Consider the following 18,374-nt stretch of genomic DNA (forward strand, 5'->3'; position numbering starts at 1 on the left):
TTGAGTACTGGGGATGTCAGTTCAGGAAGCTTTCCAAGATCTCTGACAGCCTGAAGTTTGCCTGAGCTACTGGAGCTGTGGTCAGGTACTGGCAGAGCTCCATGGGAGAAAAACCTTCTCTTGTCTGCCTTTGACCAAATACGGAGCTGCTGTAGCTGTTATTAAATGCAGAATGATGAGAAAGGCAGAGATGATCCAGTTGGTGTAATTGCACCTCTCTGGATGAGGGTGTAGGTATTACTTGTTGCCAGAATGCAGTGCAGTCCCTGACAGAGCAGTGCTGGTGATGATGCAGTGTCAGTGTTTGCTCTGTCAGTAAATCTGTCAAGCAGGCAGCCATTACTTGAAATGTGTAACAGTTTGTCATGGTGGCTTTCCAAATCCTTTCATTAAAGTGCAATTACTCCTTTTCCACTGTGCAGTTTGAGTCAGGCCAGACAAGTGGTGGCTAGAATAGACCAGTGGAGATGTAAATACAGACTTCAGGGTTTTTTGCAATGCAGTACACTGCAATCATACTGCTGAAGAAACAGAGGGTTGTTGTAGCTGACATTTTGTAATACAAGCAAAATTGTTACTGTGTTCTCATTCTTCTTACCTTGCAGAATATCAAAAAATATGCAATTTAAAGCCTTTTTACTTACATATCTTATTTCTTTAAGTGAAGCCCCTGTTCTTCTGGATTCAGGTTAAAAATTGCTGGAATTAATTCCAAAAAATTCACTACCCAGATTCAATTCCACTATGCGACATAACATCTCATTTGTGTTTCCAGAATTTTGTTTTTCTTCCCTCAATTTAGGCAATTAGATCTGGGCTTGTAAGGGCTAATTTAGTGCATTTAATGAGCAATAGAAGTCCAAATGCTACATTAGTTCTTTGTTTTACATTTCTGTAATCAAAATAGTTGCTGTTTCCTAGCACCACAAGACAGAGAAGACAGAATAGCAAGGGCAAGATATGCTGAAGGAATATACTCTTCTTCACTCTGAAGTTGCAGAACCATTTTACTCAAAACTTTCTAAAAATATCCAGCCTGAGGCAGACATCTAGAATCAGAAATTTCAGCCTGAAATTTTGAGTTCCAGTTGTGCAGACCATAAGCACATGGCAAACAGATACTGAAAACAGGAAGCAGCAGCCAGTCTTTCAAAGGCCAGCAATGCCCCCAGCTCTGTCTGTAATGAAATTCATCTTCCAAGCCATGCAGCTTTCTTGCAGATGAAACCATGCCTTTCTGGAGCAGACCAGTGGTACAACAGCTACATTTTCTCTTTCTACACTGAGAAATGTATAATGGTATTAAGAAGCAGATTAATTACAGAGTGACCTTCCAATCACTACTGTCCAGCTTCCAGTAGTCAATAACAAAGGACTTGCAAAGTCAGTTAAGGATTTCTGTGTTGTCTTTTGTTTCTTAAAATTCCTTTGACCTCCAGCATCCTGAAGCAGTGATTTATGTGACTGATTTGTATTATGTTAATTATCACTGGCTTTCAAATTGCCATCTAACCAAGTGCATGTCATACCCCATGTTCCTGTGTTCTGAGAAGAAGTTAACTGTTCATGCCTTACCCTGCCATGGCTGTGGAGAGCTCTGTCATGTTCCACTTTGTCATCTTCCCTAAGTAGAAAATGATGATCCATGTCCCTCACAGTTTGCTGTTCCTGCCACCTTCTTGCCATTTGGTTGAATTCTTCTTGAGAAATGTTCTAAGTACTGAGAATGTGAGCATGATATATAGAGTGGAATATTAATGCTTTTCTCATTCTTCATGTCATTTTCTGTTTCCTGTTGTGCATTGAACTGATTTTCTTCAGGAGAAATGGAATCAAAGCTGTGGAAGGTTTCACAGTCAGTACTTATAAAAGGGGACTTGAGTAGTCCTATTTAATCAGATCCTGTGCACTGCTCAGGATGAAGATTCATTTCTTCTCCACAAAAAAAAAGAAAAAAAAAAGGCAAACAAAAGAAACCACATTATCTTTAGGATATGTTGAAATGCAGTCTCTTGGGGCATTTCTATTACAGTGATGTGGCAGGCAGCATGGATGACTCCAGATTGCAAGAGAGTTAAGGTTCTGTTCAGTCCAGTTCAGTTTGTTTTGAGCTGTTCCCTGGAGGATCATATGGTTGTGTCTCTTAAGACAGACTAAGTTTGTTTTTATTTTTAAATCGAGAGACTAAAAGATAGATTGCAGCAAGAATGACATCTGTGTGTCATTAGTGTAGAGACTGTAGCCTAAGTGTCATGACTAAATGTCCAGAGACAAGATGCAGTAGAAGTTAAGAGAAATAACTATTGAACCTTAAGGAAATCTGTAAGAAGTTAGACAGGGTATGAGGAAAATATTCTGAAATATATGCAGATGGCGTGACAGAGAAACAGAACTGAGTCTCAGAATGCTGGAGAAGAAAACAGACACTTCTGAAACTATCAACTATCAAGTTACTGGCTCTTAGAAAGCAGCTGCTTCTCAGCAGGGTGTTCCTGCTCCTCGAGCCCTGTTCATGTGCAGTGCTAGGAATCAAAACTGGACTGGTGAGGAGAGGGTGAAGGATGAGTTGCTGTCAAAAAAGAAAGAGGCAGTACAGGACAGTAAAGTAGGACTGACTGCAGTCCTGTACCAGGGAAGAGGAGGAGAAAAAAGGCTGATAGCAGCCCAGATAGGAGAGGGAAAAATCAATGGAAAATGTTGGGAGAGGGAGTGAAGTGGAAGATGGCAACCAGTGACTTAAATGTAGCTGTAAGAGCTGACGATGGCACTTCTATCCAAGCTAGCTTGACAGGCAGTGGGTGTTTTAGAGCATGATTATTTCTTGCTGGCACTCCTCTCTTCAAGTTTCTGTACACACATACACAATTACAAAAATGATCTGTCTTTAAATGTATAAATTATCTGCTTGGGCTTCCCAAAATTTATTGCAGTTGAGAAAATAAAAATGGATTTTGTTGTATCAGTCCTCAGGCTAAACTGCCACTGATTTTAACTAAGAAGCAGCATTTGGTGTGATGTGTTATGTTCAGAACTTCCCATGTTACAGTATTTCAAGGCAGACATACAGTTTTGAGTAAAAACATGTGAAAGAGGAAACTAGAAGCATGCCTACTTAGTGCAAATATATCTTCAGTCACTTTGATAAACAATAAGGTCTCGTCCAAGAACGTAAATTAATTTCTTCTCCTTGGAAGATTTTTATGCTCAGTCAGATACAGGTGTTTCTCACATCTCCTTTCATACTTTGGATAATGTGTTCATTCATAAAGAATTTAAAAATCACTTTCATCACTGCTGAGACAACTAACAAACATAATTTTTGTAAGTCACAGCTTAAAAAAGTAGGTTTATACAGCAAATTTTGAAACACGTTTCCACATCAACTTTGGATTTTATGTTGCTTGTGTGTCAGGAAATATTCATTTATTCTAAAACTCCTGGCTTTAAACTTATTTGGTAAATAAGGGACAGTAAACATCATATATTTTTTTTGCAAAATCAGCTTGATCATCTAAACTTTAAAGGTTTTGTTTAAGAGAGGCTGTTGTATTTGTGTTCTGATCCTTTTTCTTCTGAAGACATAGCACAGTAAGGGAGCTAAGCAATTTCTAGACTGCTTAATAGTTGTAAATTGTTAAATACAGCAACAAAATTTTAATTTTCTAATTTTAAGTTTTAAAAAAAGTAAAGCTAACATACTGAAATGTAAGAATTGCTACCATTACAATTTAACAGACTTTTGCAGTCCAGTGTAAATTTAAATGGATTTCCCTGTGCAAATGTGTCAGTGCACTCAAAATGGCAAAGAAATGCTCAAGAAAGAGCCTTCAGGATATGTACTTAGGAAACTGCTGACATTTTGAAAGAAGTCAAATACTGTGTTTGTTTCAAAGGCACAGTAATGGGGTTTTGTGCTCAGACAAAGCCAGAGCAGTAAGTATGTTTTTCCATTCCCAAAACCATAAGAATTAAGTATGAAAACATAGCAAACCACATGCTTACTCACATGGTTCATAGACCATGTAATAGCTGGCTTTGTCCTTTGTAATAGATGGTTATGTAATGCTGAATGTATAATTGGTTTTCTTGAAACAGCAGGAATTTTGTTTGCTTACATCTTCTTCAGTAAAGCTGAGGCTGAGAAAACCTAACCTCTTTAAGGGCTCAAACTCCAGCTGTTTCATCTAATACTGGAAAGCAATTTTAAGTACAGCCTCATTCTCACAGTAATTAATTACCTTAATAGGTTAAACTGACATTTGAGACCTCAGTATTTGAGCCTGAAGGGACCTTTGAGCAAAGGAACAAACAGACACAGTCAAGTATGAACAACCTGGTTCGGCTCCTGTGGGGAGAGGACACTTTGGACCTTCAGCAGGATGTGCCTCACATTGTCATGTTCCTCACACTGAAACTGGACTCGGAGACATCCAAGGATGAGGTATGTGCCTGACTCAATCAGCCTGAGCTCAAAGGTAACCACTGACCACAGCAGCTGCTAGGATATTTGCTGTAAAGGATAAATTAAAAATCCTCCTAATGGTTTGTCTTTGGGAATCATCCATAAAATACCCCTTTTGGTAGAAATAAGGCGAAATTCCAGAGGTGAACATCCAGCATCACTGCTGACAAACTCCTGACTGGCCTTGAACTCAGCTGAGAGCAGGTGAGGAGCAGCCAGGTGATGACTCCATAACCAAGGTGCATTCCCCAATGCCAAGCTGTCTCTGGGATGCTGACCTGGAGGTTTTTAATGCCAGGATCTGCCTAGTCAAAAAAATATCCCCCTGCAGGAGCTATTGGCAGTCCACATCCATAATCTGTCTGGCTCCATGTGTTTTGAAATGCTAATGTGCCATTTCTTAGAGGGCTCTGGCATGTCTGCTGTTAGCAGTCAGCTGCTGATTCTTGCTTGGGCAGCGTTTTTAGAGCACTGAAGTACTTTTCCTTGGTCCTGTAAAGCTTCCTTTCACTCTCTTTCCTTATTGTGTTGGGGGAAATGTTGCCAGTGTGCATGTAAGTTTGTGTAGTTGTTCAGGATGTAGCCATAGCTACAAATACTCCTCTCCACGAAGACACACAGAGCTGAGCTTGGCCTCTTGCCCAGTCTGGAAATGACAAGTGGACAAAGTGGACTTCTTAGGAACAGACATTTGGGAAAAGACTCTTCAGCCTTTGTGTGAATTCTCAAATTAAGCATTCTGTCCCAGTCATCTTATATTATCTGTGCTGAGGAGACATCAAACAAAGCACAGGTTTTCCCAGTCCCCGGGGACTAAGGTGGCAGGACAGTGATGGAGTGGGGAGCAGAAAGAAAACATTTTGCTTTCTCTCCCTTGGAATTTATCCTTAGATTGAGATGCCTTTACTTTTTTTTAATGCTCTTTTTCAACTTCAAGTCTGCATTCTGCTGGTGATGGGTAATAGAGAAGAAGTGTTACAGCTACACAAAATAGGGTTTAATTTTATTTTCTAGAGACAGGGCTGGGAAGGAGAGCCTTAGAAAATTATATGACACCATAATATGTACTAGTCCAAGACCAGTGTTTTCTTGACCATATACACTTTATGAAATATTAAAAAAAAATAATTTCAGGGCCTCTGGCTCCTCTCTTACACATGTAAATGCCTGATTGCAATTCTGCACTTCACAGTAAATTGAGTACTGGTTTCTTGCCCCATTGTTCCTTTACATTCTCCCAAGAAACTGATTAATCCTGAACTCTGAGCAGAGGTTAAAGAGGGATTGTAATGCCCTTGTTGTCCCTTCACAACACGGAATTGTTTCCTGAGAAGTCTTGGCAATTATGCAGCCCCAAATATGCTGAGAGATGCTTTGCTGATATAATGAAGCTCTTTATAAAGTTTCCTTGCAAAAGAATGTCTCCTTCTTTAAGGCATTTGTCTTTAATTTCATTTTCTGTACTTCAGGCAAGTTCTGTTCTGTAGATGTCCTGTCCCAGATTTGGTTTAAACAGTACTTTAAATGAAGTTATGGTACACCAAAGCCATCCTGCCCAATAGAAATATAATGATCCTTTAAGAAGCTGCTTTGCCCATGTCCAGGGGAGGCACAGTATGCAGATCACATCCTTGTAAACTGTGGCAACTGGAACTTGTAAATAAGTACTCCACTTGTGAGCTTTTGGCACCTAAAATAGAATTAATGAGCTTTAAGACTTGTAAGCTGTCTGCTCAGCTGTACAGGAAGGTAGTACAGGGAATCATTTGGGATGTGTGTGTGCCTGTGGGGGTGTCCCTATGGTAACAATTTCTCAGTGAGTAAGGTCAATTCTGCCCTTTTTATATTTTAGTTTAAGGTGGGTATTACAATTATACATTATTTGTAGCAGTGTGCAACACTCACATCTTTGACCTGATTTTGGCAATAGCATGTCTTAAAAGGAATAATATTCATGTTCCTTCTGCTGTTACTGAAGAGTCTGTCCAGGTTTGAGGGTTGGGTTGAGGGAGGATTTACACTTGAAGAAATGAGCTGTTTGTGTTTATTAATTCCATTGTCATTGGCCTGTGACCTTTGGGCTTGCTTTGGAGACAGCTGATCTGGTGGCATGTGCTGGCCCTTTTGAAATCACTATATCCATACATGATAACAGTTCTGCCTGTTCTGTTTGTTACAGTTGGCTTTTCTTTCCCTGGGAATGTGTTCAGATCATTCTCAAACAAATTTTGTGTCAAGGCCCCAGTTCATAGTGAGGAGGGGGCAAAAGGGCTCTTTCTAGCCCTTTGCAGTGCTGCAATTAGAAAACAGCAGGGTTTCTCCAGTTGAGGGATTGATTGCTGAAAAAAAAAGATCCTTGTCACTAATGAGTGTTTATAAATAGAGTTAATTAAATTGGATATAAATGAAGAGTTTGTCAGGTCCTTCTGTAATGAAATTTTGCATTCTTTTAGTCTTGATGAAGGAAAATTTTCTAATGGGTGTTGGCACTGGCTAAATGTGATTAGTGACATAAACAGGGAAGTTAATCATGCCTGTGTTTCATTTGTTTGTGGAGAAAGATAATTTACTATAATCTTTGCAGTGGAGAAGATGCAGAAAGAAATAATGACTCATCATGATTTGGCAGAAAGCAATATTTTTGGCCCATGGTTAGAAATGGTTAGAAAAAGAAAGCTATCTCACAAATATTTATCTCTATAGAGCTTTAGTTTCAAATTACTTGTGTAAGTGTATCTGGTCAGATGTTTAATGAGAAATCTTAATGGTGTATTTTAAAATTTGAGCATATTCATCAGTTATGTTTTCTGCTATCCATGTAAAGCAGCCAGGTAGGGTTATACAGAGAGACTTAAGTTTTCATATTCTTGTTAGTTTACAAGAGCTGTCTGATGAGGGTTTAAGTCAGAATTTAAACACTGAAAGAACTGTACCAATACTTGCATCAGAGAATGACAGAATTGTTTGGTTGGAAGGGATGTTAAAGATCATCCAGTTCCAGCCCTACAGCCATGGGCAGGGACACCTTCCACTGGACCAGACTGTTCCCAGCCCCATCCAACCTGGCCTTGGACACTTCCAGGGATGAGGCATCCCAGCTTCTCGGGGCAAGCTGTGCCAGGGCCTCAGCACCTTCACAGTAAAGAATTTCTTCCTCTCTCTTGGCATCAGGTGTGTTAAAAGTGTACTTAATTTAAAACTGTAGAAAAACTGTAGAAACATTCATATGCCTTTTAGAACTTTCCAGTATGCCCATGCAGCACCCTACTTGTTTCAATGTCATATGAAAGGATATGATAAAAGATGTCATGTTTAAAAATAACCCCAACTGTTAGCACAAAAAAAAATCATTGTCTTGTTTTGTGGGGATTTTGTGGAGGGGTTTTGGTTTTGATTTACTTAACTAACAGCTAACTTTCTTCACAGCAAGAAATTATTTATCAGTACCCCATATCTGAAGCATCCCAAAAACTGAAAAGTGTGAGAGGGATATTTCTCACACTGTCTGACATACTGGAAAGTGTTACTGGTACCGAGATTATCAGGTAAAAGTGTTTGAAATGTCATTACTGCTTTTATTGTTTTATACATACATGTACAGCAAACATGGCTCATGCATCAAGTTCTAGACAAACCAGAGCAACTCAACCTGTTTAGGCAGTAACTCTTTAACTACAACAGCATGCCTGAAGTTGGGGTGCTCAGCCTGGATGTAAATTGATTTGGGGGAGTTTTGTTGTAGTGGGTAGCAGTGACTAGGATTTTTAATTCAGTTAAATGATTTTCAACTCCTTTATAACTTCATAGTGTTAACAGAAATACTTCTGGTTTCATTTTTCTAGTTCTTCCCTTTTCTTATGTGAAAAACTGGTCCAAGTTGTTTACTGGAAAGAATCTGACAAGTTGCTCGTAATTGGCCTTCCTGAAGAAAAGTGAGTTTCAAGGAAAATTTTTGTTTTCCTTTAAATTTTGTGTCCTCAAATTTATTTTGTGTACTCTTCTAACAAAAAAAAGTGGCAAGAAAGGACTAAAAATGTACTCTTTTTACTGTAACTAGTTTTTTATGTCTGAGATTTCACTACTCACATCTTTTTTATATCCATTGTTGTAATTTCTTTTTCATTTCCTCTGAAGAGAATAAGATCCCAGAAATATCTGTAAGTTAGAAAAGAGTAATATCCTAAGATTTGGTAAACTCAAGTTTTTGCAGAGACTGCTCAATAACATCAGTAATATTACATATTTACACATTCTGGGAGGGCTGCTTATTGATCATAAAGATGTTATAACCATAGCTGTACATTTTAATTTTTATTTGTTAGTGTGCCACTTTCTCATCTGAGGAACATGATTCAAAATGTTGTCAGGACCTTGACATTCATGTACAGTTCCTTGGACAGGTGAGTTCTTTCAGAAGTATTTTCTTATCAGTCACATGTTTCATCGGTGCTCACTGAAAAAGACAAGTATTAAGATTAATTTTAATGTTTCCAGGGAATTTCTTGGCATGTTCCTTTACACTTGTATAAAAATAAGAATTCTGTTGGTCTTGCCTTTTGGTTTCAGTCTTAATACTGGTAAGACACTGTTTAAGCAAGCTTTGTCACTTCAGAAAGTTTTGTCCTTGATCAGGTTAAATCATTCCCATAATCCAGGTCACTGTGGATGTCAGCAGCACTCTGCAAATGTTACCCTCTGTGTCTGTGAAACATAACATGTGTAGCAGTGTTACATTTTTAACAGAGTGAACACTCTGGACTTCTCCAGAGTGAGTGTCTGGAGTGCCAAACTCCATTTGGCAGAGTGAAAGTCTTTCTCTACATTTGGAAATCACCCAGAAGACTTTCAGTCTTGACTGTTACCTAAATAAAATTGCCTAGGTGATTTCTCATATTCTTGCATTTAATTCAGGCTTAATGTGTGTATGCCATAGGGAACAGAAAAGAACGAAACTCAGTTTCCAAAAGGATGAGACTGAAGTTTCACTCACTGTAAGCTGCTCTATGGTAACACCATACTGGTTTCATTTGTTTGTAGGCACTGCCTGGCTATCAGCCTAGTGGTTTTTTTCATGTTAAAAAAACCATTTTTTTCATGTTAAAAAAACACCCAAATGTAGCATCATGCTGTAAAGAGGCTTGTGTGTCACTGAGGGTTATATAAACAAGCTGCACATTTCTCAGTGTTATTCTAACTTGGAGTTCATGTTTGTCCAGTGCTTTTTGCCAGGTGGAAAATTTTTCTCGCCTGGATCATTTTTTCAACCTGTTCTTCCAACGTGCCCTTCATCCTGCAAGGCTGCAGCCTGGCAGCAGCCCCAGTGCCCAGCACCAGGATCCCTGCAGTGCCCTGTTCCCGGGCAGCCTCCCCGGCCTGCGCTGGCTGACGCTGCCCCACCAGGTCAAGGTCAGCTCCTTTTCACATCTCTCCAGGAAAACCTGGCCGTGACAGGCGAAAAACTCAGTGCAGGTGTCTTCTGCTTTCCCTGTCTGATTTACCTAAGTGCTCTGCCCATCCCAGATGGTCCATTTTCCTATAAAATTCAAGTTTGGAGCTTGAATTTTACCACCATCAACAACACCACCATTCCCACAGGACTGCTATCATGAGTGTAGCTTGGTGACTTTAGAGTTATCTAGGAAGAATAGAGAAAGCAGCCCCTGGTATGTAACTGTATGTTTGATTTTAACCATTGAAGTATTTTGGCAGGCAAGAAATATTATTCTAGAAGCCCATGTAGTTCTCATAATTTAGGAGATTGGCTGTTGCAGAATCAAAATAAATACCCACATGTCATTTGTTGATGCCAGACAGGTACAGTTTTTCTGCACCATTTCACTGTTCCACATTACCTCCATGCTAGAAACTGTTATGCTTTAAGCAGTAGTAAGACAAAAGGTGGATCACAGTAAATAACATTTAATTATAACATTAGTAATGTTTTAGCTGTCAGTTGTAAACATCACTTTCATTACTTTAGTAACTGTGACTCCAGTTTAAAATATGTTAGTCTGTGCCATTGTTTCCAAACAGATTTCTCTGCAAGTGTGGCTTTCTCCATTTTCTCCTTTAAAGGAGAACTTTCTTCTCCTTTATCTTTAGTCACAGACTGATCATTATTTAGTTCTTTCACCTTGCACTTTAGGTTTTTACTGCTTTTTTACAATTTGTTGATCAGGAGTCTTTCCCTGTTTTTTTCTTATTTCTTAAGCTTCTGTAGAGAGGCTCTGTTGTGCCTTGGTCTCCAGTTTAGCTTGTAGGCTGCTTTTGTTTTATAAAATAATAAGGTTTAAAAGGACTTAGGAAACAGCATCATTGATATTTACAATATAGCTATCATTTTCCAGAGTTCTTTGAGATCATTCCCATTTGCCAGGAAAGTGTTGTTGTTGCAGAAGATGATATTTCCAGTCAGAGTTTTGGTAAAGAGCTATTCTATTCTATAAGGAATATAAAACTAAAAATGTCAGTTCTTCAGGCAGAAAGCCATTTAAATTTTGACTGAGGAAAAGCTGAGAGGATGATTAGTTGTTGAGTGCCAACAGGCTTGCTGACATTTCTCTGTTTGACAACTGGCTGTATTTCAATTGGAGGCAGCCTGTTAACACAGCTCAAGAAGTTTGCAACCATGTGATTTAAGTTCTTTTTATTAAGTAGCACATTTATGTCATGAGTTTCAGTGCCTAGGACCAAGAAAAGTACTTGTAGTTAAACTCAACCAACAGCTCTTGCAGTTACAGAAATAAGGGAGCTTAAAGTAGTTCCAGTAGAACAAAAATAAGTGAGAGAGTTTTGGTGACTTCATAGAGACAAAAATCTTAAATCCATTGGATAAAAGATTTTCCTGAAAACTCACTTGGATGCAGTAGTGTGCCAGGTTTGTCTCTAGACCTCATGTTTTAAAGCACACTGAAAGTAAGAGTGACATCTCCTTTGTACCAACACTGGGCTCAGCAGGCACACAAGCAGAGAAATTGTACAGTTCAAAGGGCAGGGAAATAGCCAGCAATTAGAAAGGGTTTTTCTTAATTCTGGTATCTCCAGGTGTTCTTGATATTTGATGTTACTAATAAAAAATAGGTGCAGATTTTTATCCAGTCACTTTGTACCTGTGACTCCCCATCTGAGACAAGCAAGACAGTGTGAGATGTGCTATAACTGGAAATTAATGTGTTGGAAATCTTTATTTTAAAAGTATTTTTAAACTATTTCAGATGGAAATTGACACAGCACTGAGTGATCTGGAAGCAGCTGACTTTGCAGAGCTGGTAAACATTTTGGTTTTGTTTGCTTTGCACAGTATCTCCTTGCCTTGGTGTCACATTCTGTGGTTGAAACAAAGACTATTTTCAAAATCCATCAACTTCTTTTAATGAAGTGGGAGTCAAAGCAGTTTATCCTGAATTTCTCTCCATGCTTAATATTATAACATATTAGAATCCTATAGGATTGGTCACTGAAAATCCATGATTTAATATAATTTAAAATCCGTGGGATGTCTACAAAAACACTGATTTCAACAGAAGTGATTGTTGTTGTTACATTTCCTCTTTGGTGTAAATAATTGCCTCCTTCCTAAGCAATTGTGAACAGACTTGGAAACATCTATGCATCAGAATTTAATTTTCCAGTTTACAGAAGGCAATTACAAATTCTGCTTAGTTTTAATACTGTTATAGAAGGTAATAGTAATATAATTTACTTAAGTAACTCTTAGCTGTGCAAGGTGTAAACACACTGACATTTCAGCTTTACTTTGTAATGAAAGAGCTGTCTTGAGCTCATGTTCCAGAACAGTTACTCTAAAATTCTATTCAAAAGAATCCCTGCACTGAACAAGCTGGGTGATTACAGAAATCAGTATTTATAAGTCACAGTTTATTGCACAAAAATTGATTCCACCTACTTAACTTAAAATACAGTATATATCTATCTAAAAACAGGGCTGCTAATAGGAGAGCACTGGGCATTAAAAGATGAATGAATGGGAATATTTTGAGTAAAATGTCAAAGACTGGGAAAAAATGCTTTGACTTGTAAGTTTTACTCTAGGAGGGCCCCTGGTGTCAGTAGTTATGCTGAAGCCACTTTGCTGTTAACTGTGAGAATGAACATATCCTAACCAAAGTAGTTTATGAACACATTACAGTTAAATAGAAACTAGTTATTTTAAGCTGAAATTTTTAGAGAAAATTTTAATGACATGAAATTCAATTATGGAGATTAAAAATTTGGTAGTTCCCTTAACCACTCAGTATTAACTGCTGTACTGGTAATAAGAGATGGTCAAATATGAAAGTATTGAAGTATTGATTACAGTTGATCAGAATCAGTTCACTTGCATTTGGTAAATAAAATTAAAATGCAGAATTAAAAATAACACAATGCTTTTTTTTTTCTCCCAACAGTCTGAAGATTATTATGACATGAGAAGATTATATGTGATCCTGGGCTCTTGCCTCTTTTACAAGGTAGTATTAATGGTTAAGACCTAAAGATTAGGAAAATGCATCTAGAAATCTGATTTAGTGTTTCAGAATCTCACATATCTGGAGTGAATATATGACTGATTTAAGTATGTATTTCTAGTGACATTCCTAAAGCTCAAACACCATAACAGAAAAACTCAGTGTTGGGAAATGCTGTACTGTATGAACAGCAAGGACAAGAATACTTCTTTAAAACTGGAATTTCTTGGTGTACAGTCCAAGGATTGGAAAGAGAGAGTAATAAAGCAATAAGAGTCAGTTCAAATGAAACTGTAGGATATTTTAATAGGGACTCATGTTCATTCCCATTCTTTAATAGCAGGTGCTCTATCTTGAATTTGTCTTTAAGTCCAAGACATGAAAAATTGTACTGACAGCTTTTCTCACTTTGGCCTCGTTCATAGCTTTATTTCTCTTTGGTAAATGTAGACAGTGTAATCAACAGTACAAAGAGGAAGGTAAAAGCCTTTGCTTTAAGAAAACTTGCATTTTAAGAATTTTATCAGGCAATTGTTTTTTGTGCTGGAAGTGTCATGACAGAAGTGGAACTGCACAGTAGCTGCCATGACAGCACTTCAGCTGTAAAGCCCTTAGTGCTGGAACCACTGTACTGTGGATCTTCTTTGGAAATTTTCTTAATTCCAGTGAAAGCTCACTATTTTTAGAGAGAGAATTAAATGAGAATTCGAGCACCTTAATACCGTAGCTGTTTTGCAAGCTGGGAAAGCCCAGCTCACCTTTGATAACTTGCATATATGCTGATTTGTTTATATTTAGTGTTTTGATTATTTAGATGTGGCCCAAAAGCTCAATGCTGTACAACTGTACACCAAAAAGACAGTCTGTGGCCAGAAACCTGAAGATCTCGGTGCACATGGAGCAAGGATATCTCTGTATGGAAAGTACTCTGAATTGCTGTGTGGTGGTGATGTATCCTCACTAAACACACTTCTCTTTCTGTGTTGAATTAAGGGCTACTTGATTGGTAATCACTTGCCCAAGGAAGACCTCCTTGATGTGGGTTTCTATTGCCAGCACTACTGTCTGTTAGCTGTGGCAGCAGAGCAGAGGATTGGGCAGTTAGTGATTTGGAGGGAAGTGTTCCCACAGCATCACCTCCAGCCCAGTGAGGAGTCCAGTTGCACAGGATACAGGGAGCCTGAAGCAAGATACTTCTTACTGATAGTTGGCTTGGTGAGTTGATGCTGCAGCATGCCGTTCTCTGAGCCTCTCTTCCGCTGTTGTGAGTTGTCTGTTCACTAGATCAACACTTTCCATGCATTTTGTTGGGTAATTTTTCAAAATGCTCAAATTATAGCAGTTTCATGGGATAGCATTTCCCAGGGAGCAGCATTATTTATACATCCACAAAGCTTCCAAAGTTTATATAAATTCTTATTATTTTTATGCCTTTTCACTTCAGTTGAAAATGTTTCTACCTTCATAATCTTGTCTCTTCAGACAGCTCACATCAGAAATGTCTGGGTTTGGTTTTCTAAATGTGGACTTTTGTCACATTCATATTTTCTGGAAAATCCTTTGCCCAGGATTTTTCTCCTGGGAAGCTGAGAAGCCTCAGAGAAAAAAGGAAAACAATATTATCTCATTTGCTTCTCCTGTGTTTTGCTGCTTTGGAATGTGGTTGGAGATTGTTTCATTGGTTTCATGTGAATTGTTTTGACTCATTGGCCAACTGGGGCCAAGCTGTGTCAGACTGGAAAGAGAGTCAAGAGTTTCATTATTATCTTTTTAGCCTTCTGTAAGTGTCCTTTCTGTATTGTTTAGTATAGTATAGTTTGGTATTCTTTAATATAATACAGCATCATTAAATAATAAATTAGCCTTCTGAGAACACGGAGTCAGATTCATCATTCCTTCCTGCCACAAGGGCACCCCTCAAATACAACAGACTTTCTTTCAAGCAAACAGCTGATGAGTTTGTAAGCAGTCTTTTCTGTTTGTATTTACAGAGACACTTTGTCCTGTGTGTCCTGCTGGAGGCAGGGGGCTGTGCATCCAGAGCTATTGGGAACCCAGGACCAGACTGTATCTATGTAGACCAGGTCAAAGCAACCATACTCCAGCTGGAAGGAATAGACGCCAGCATCGAGGAAAGGCTGGATTCTCCCTCCATCCCACCTTTAGCCTGTGCTGACTGGTTCCTTCCTGCAGCACGGGACAGACTGGAGAGCTTGAGCACCTCACCAATGCTGAGCAAGCTCCAGGGCTCCTGCAAAGCTGTGAGCAGTGCAGGGAGCAGGAGGAGCCTCTCTGGGGACACCTCTCACACGCCACGGAGGCAGAGCCCCCCGAGGAGCAGCGAGGGGCCCGTGGAGCAGGAGAGCACCAACCCACAGCCTGTGCTGGAGCAGGTCAGAGAGCACGGCAGAGAGAGCTGAACAGGGCTGGGGGAGAGGGCAGCTCGTTCCAGCTCAAGGTGACTTCTATAAAAAGCACGTTATAAAAGATTAAGTCCCTTGAATTCAGGATAAAATAGTTCTGTTGCCTTGGGAAGCTCTGAGTCAGCCTCAGAGCCATCACACTTCTTTATCATTCACGCTTTTTTATTTTATCATTGCTTGTAAATATTTGGGGATTTCACATGACTGAAGTGGGCACAGCTGTGTTGAAAAAAAAGCAAGATTTAATTGGAGAATATCCCCAAAATCACAACTAATTGCTGTACAGTTGTACAACTACTTCTAACCAAGTTTAGTCTAAAATAGGCTATAAAATACATTGATATAAATTGATATAACTGGACCTTATTCAAAATACAACACTATCCTCTTCTTTCTGTTGGTTTGGCTGGACTCTGTTCTTTCTTTAGCTGTGTGTTCTGTTATTTCATCTGTCTGCTTGTTCTTCAGGCCACTCGGAAAAAACACACCCTGCCAAACCCATTTCATTCAGGAAACCTGAAAAAAAACTCTTCAGAGAAAGATACAGAACTTCCTTATGCTATGAAGTAAGAAATTATTTTTTATTGTGTAATTCATTCTTTAGGCCATCCTTGGAGTGTTTTTTAAATATACACAGATCACAGAAGTCCCCTCATGATTTTATCCCAACCAAAGCTTTTCCATGCAAAGATTATCAAAAGTGAATCTGTTAAACTGAGAGCTTAATTAAACATAAAAATTTGAAATAATACAACAAAAGGCATCTGTTTCTGAATAATATGTTAGTATTGTGCACACCTGTCCCACATCTGTGTGACCTTAGAATTTCAAGCAGAAGTTTCTGGACCACACATGTAGTTACCTTGTGCCTCCATCTCCAGGCAGGTGTACAATGAACAAAGCTTTTATTTCACTTTCCTTTTTTGGGAACAGTTTTTGAGAACACAAGTGCAATGCCTCAGTAGCAGCACTGTTTCTTAATTTGCTGTTTTTTTAAATTGAGTATTACAGTCAAAATCAGCAGGATTTCCTTGGTGAGGAGATGGGAACCTTTTGAATACCTGTATCCACTTTGTACCCTACTGTAATTAGAAAAACAATTCTACCTTGAGAAAGAAAAGCTGCAAATTATTTTAATTCAATGATATTAAATTATTTTAATTTAAGGTTGACATCTGGTCCTGAGAACACCCTCTTCCACTATCTGTTTTTGGAGACAATGCAAGGAATCTTCATTACTCCAACTCACAAAGAAGTAGCCCAGCTCGGTGGCTCCATCCACCCTCAGTTAATTGAGAATTTCTACCAGTGCTGCCTTTCAATCCGTTCCATTTTCCAGCAGTCCATGAGGAAAGAGGTATGGAAATTTGGCTTTCTCTTTATCCAATCACATTCTCAATTCAGTAGTTCAGGGTTCTTTTCACTTCATTATTTTAGTGGTTCATGAGCAGCTGTATTTGCACGTCTGCAGACTCTAAACCAAAGTGGAACACTGTCAGTTGTGTTTTTTAGATCCTAAAGTGACAGTTCAAGTGAGTTAAGTGAGAAAAGAGGAAATAACAGTACAGATTGAAGGAAGGCAAGTTTGCAAATAACAGTATAGTTTTTCTTAATATTTCTTTCATGTTACTGAAGAAGTCATTTCTGGTTAGACCCATGTGCCTTATAAATCTGGGAATTTTTAGGCATTAAAAATAGTGATAATTTGGTGGATTGGTCACATGACACTGGGGTTTGGCTGAGCAGGACTTTGGCAATGAGCAATGTATTTTGGGCATTTCTGTTGGGAGATGTAGAAACCCAAAAGCAAGCAGAGAGAATAAATTAGTATTTCTTAGCATCAAATTGCCTTTGGCTACAGCCATTAAATAGACATTTTATAGTTCAAGCCATAAAAACTGAGAATCAGAAATAACTGATGGACACATCTCTTACAGCAAAATTTGCTGTAGTCTTTTGCAGATTGGCTCCAGCAATTAATGCTGAAATTGGCAGGCTGAATTATGGCACAAGGAGAATGCTAAAGAATAAATAGAAATTTGCCTTGTTCATAGTACATGATAAAAAATCAAATACAGAAATGTACTATTATACTGTGTATTCTTTGTCATCTGCTAAATATTGTTACGGTTTAGGATCCAGAGAGCTGCACCAGTAATGCAAAGTTACTGCAAACTAATCAATAATTAATTTTTCCTCAGTTTTTGAGAAATCTGAAAATTTACAATTTAACTTTTAAAATGTGTACAGGAGTCTTGAGTAAATCTTAAATTTAGCAAAACTAAGCTTTTGGGTCTTAAACCCAAAAATAGGATGTTTTGACCATGTTTTCTAGATCTTCAGTCCCTACATCTTCTGTATTGTAAGCAGATTGAACAATGTGGTTTCTGCATCTGCGCATGGCAGACAGAAGTTCCTTGAGTTGTTTTCTAAAAATCCCTTTTCTTTCACCTTTGAAGCAACTGTTTCACTGGCAGATCCAGAGATGAACTTTTGCAGGGTTTATTCAAAAGCTCTGCTCAAAACACAGCTCTAACAGCTGGAGAGAACACAAAAATGTCTTTATTTTCTATGCTTTTATGCCCTCATACTGAGTAAGAGTCAGAAAATGCTCTGGGCAAAGTGCTTCAGCTGTTTATTTACAAAAAGAAATTCCTGCCTGGCCAAGTTTATTTAATAGACTTTTACTATCATGGTTCTTAATTAGGGAGGCACACAGAAAAGAAAGATGAGAGCTTTAGCTGTTGTAACACACTTTTTTAAAGTGCTGTAGTAACTCAGATGTCTTTAGAAAAAAAACAGTGTTTAGTTAGAAAGAAAAAGTCAAAAAAGGGAGCATGTGTCTAATTCCAACTTGTGCAACAATGGAAAAGCCTTTTGATGCCAAAGTAACAAAACTGTGGAGAAAAGAATCATGTAAGCAAGTCAGTTGTATCTTCTAAGCCTGGCTTTTTGACAGCAGAGTCATCCATCAGAGAGTCCTGAACAAATCACATGCTTGTATTTGCTCGTGTTTATGTC

The 18,374-nt window shown here is 38.5% G+C and overlaps 1 protein-coding gene across 3 annotated transcripts in view; it reads left to right on the top strand.

Annotated features, from left to right (window-relative positions):
* The window catches only part of INTU (inturned planar cell polarity protein), a 39,339-nt gene that overhangs the window by 19,112 nt on the left and 1,853 nt on the right, over positions 1 to 18,374 (top strand). For all 3 annotated transcript variants that reach the window (XR_010360688.1, XM_064416447.1, XM_064416446.1), the window contains exons 4-14: positions 4,247 to 4,441; positions 7,889 to 8,007; positions 8,305 to 8,394; positions 8,785 to 8,862; positions 9,679 to 9,868; positions 11,677 to 11,730; positions 12,871 to 12,933; positions 13,924 to 14,145; positions 14,922 to 15,323; positions 15,822 to 15,919; positions 16,521 to 16,710. Coding sequence is in view for 2 of the 3 variants with exons in the window: in XM_064416447.1 (XP_064272517.1) it covers positions 4,247 to 4,441; positions 7,889 to 8,007; positions 8,305 to 8,394; positions 8,785 to 8,862; positions 9,679 to 9,868; positions 11,677 to 11,730; positions 12,871 to 12,933; positions 13,924 to 14,145; positions 14,922 to 15,323; positions 15,822 to 15,919; positions 16,521 to 16,710 (1,701 nt within the window). In the remaining variant the exon portion in view is untranslated. The remainder of the gene's footprint in view (positions 1 to 4,246; positions 4,442 to 7,888; positions 8,008 to 8,304; positions 8,395 to 8,784; positions 8,863 to 9,678; positions 9,869 to 11,676; positions 11,731 to 12,870; positions 12,934 to 13,923; positions 14,146 to 14,921; positions 15,324 to 15,821; positions 15,920 to 16,520; positions 16,711 to 18,374) is intronic.

Source organism: Passer domesticus, chromosome 4 (genome assembly GCF_036417665.1).
Source record: "Passer domesticus isolate bPasDom1 chromosome 4, bPasDom1.hap1, whole genome shotgun sequence".
Classification (NCBI taxonomy): Eukaryota; Metazoa; Chordata; class Aves; order Passeriformes; family Passeridae; genus Passer; species Passer domesticus.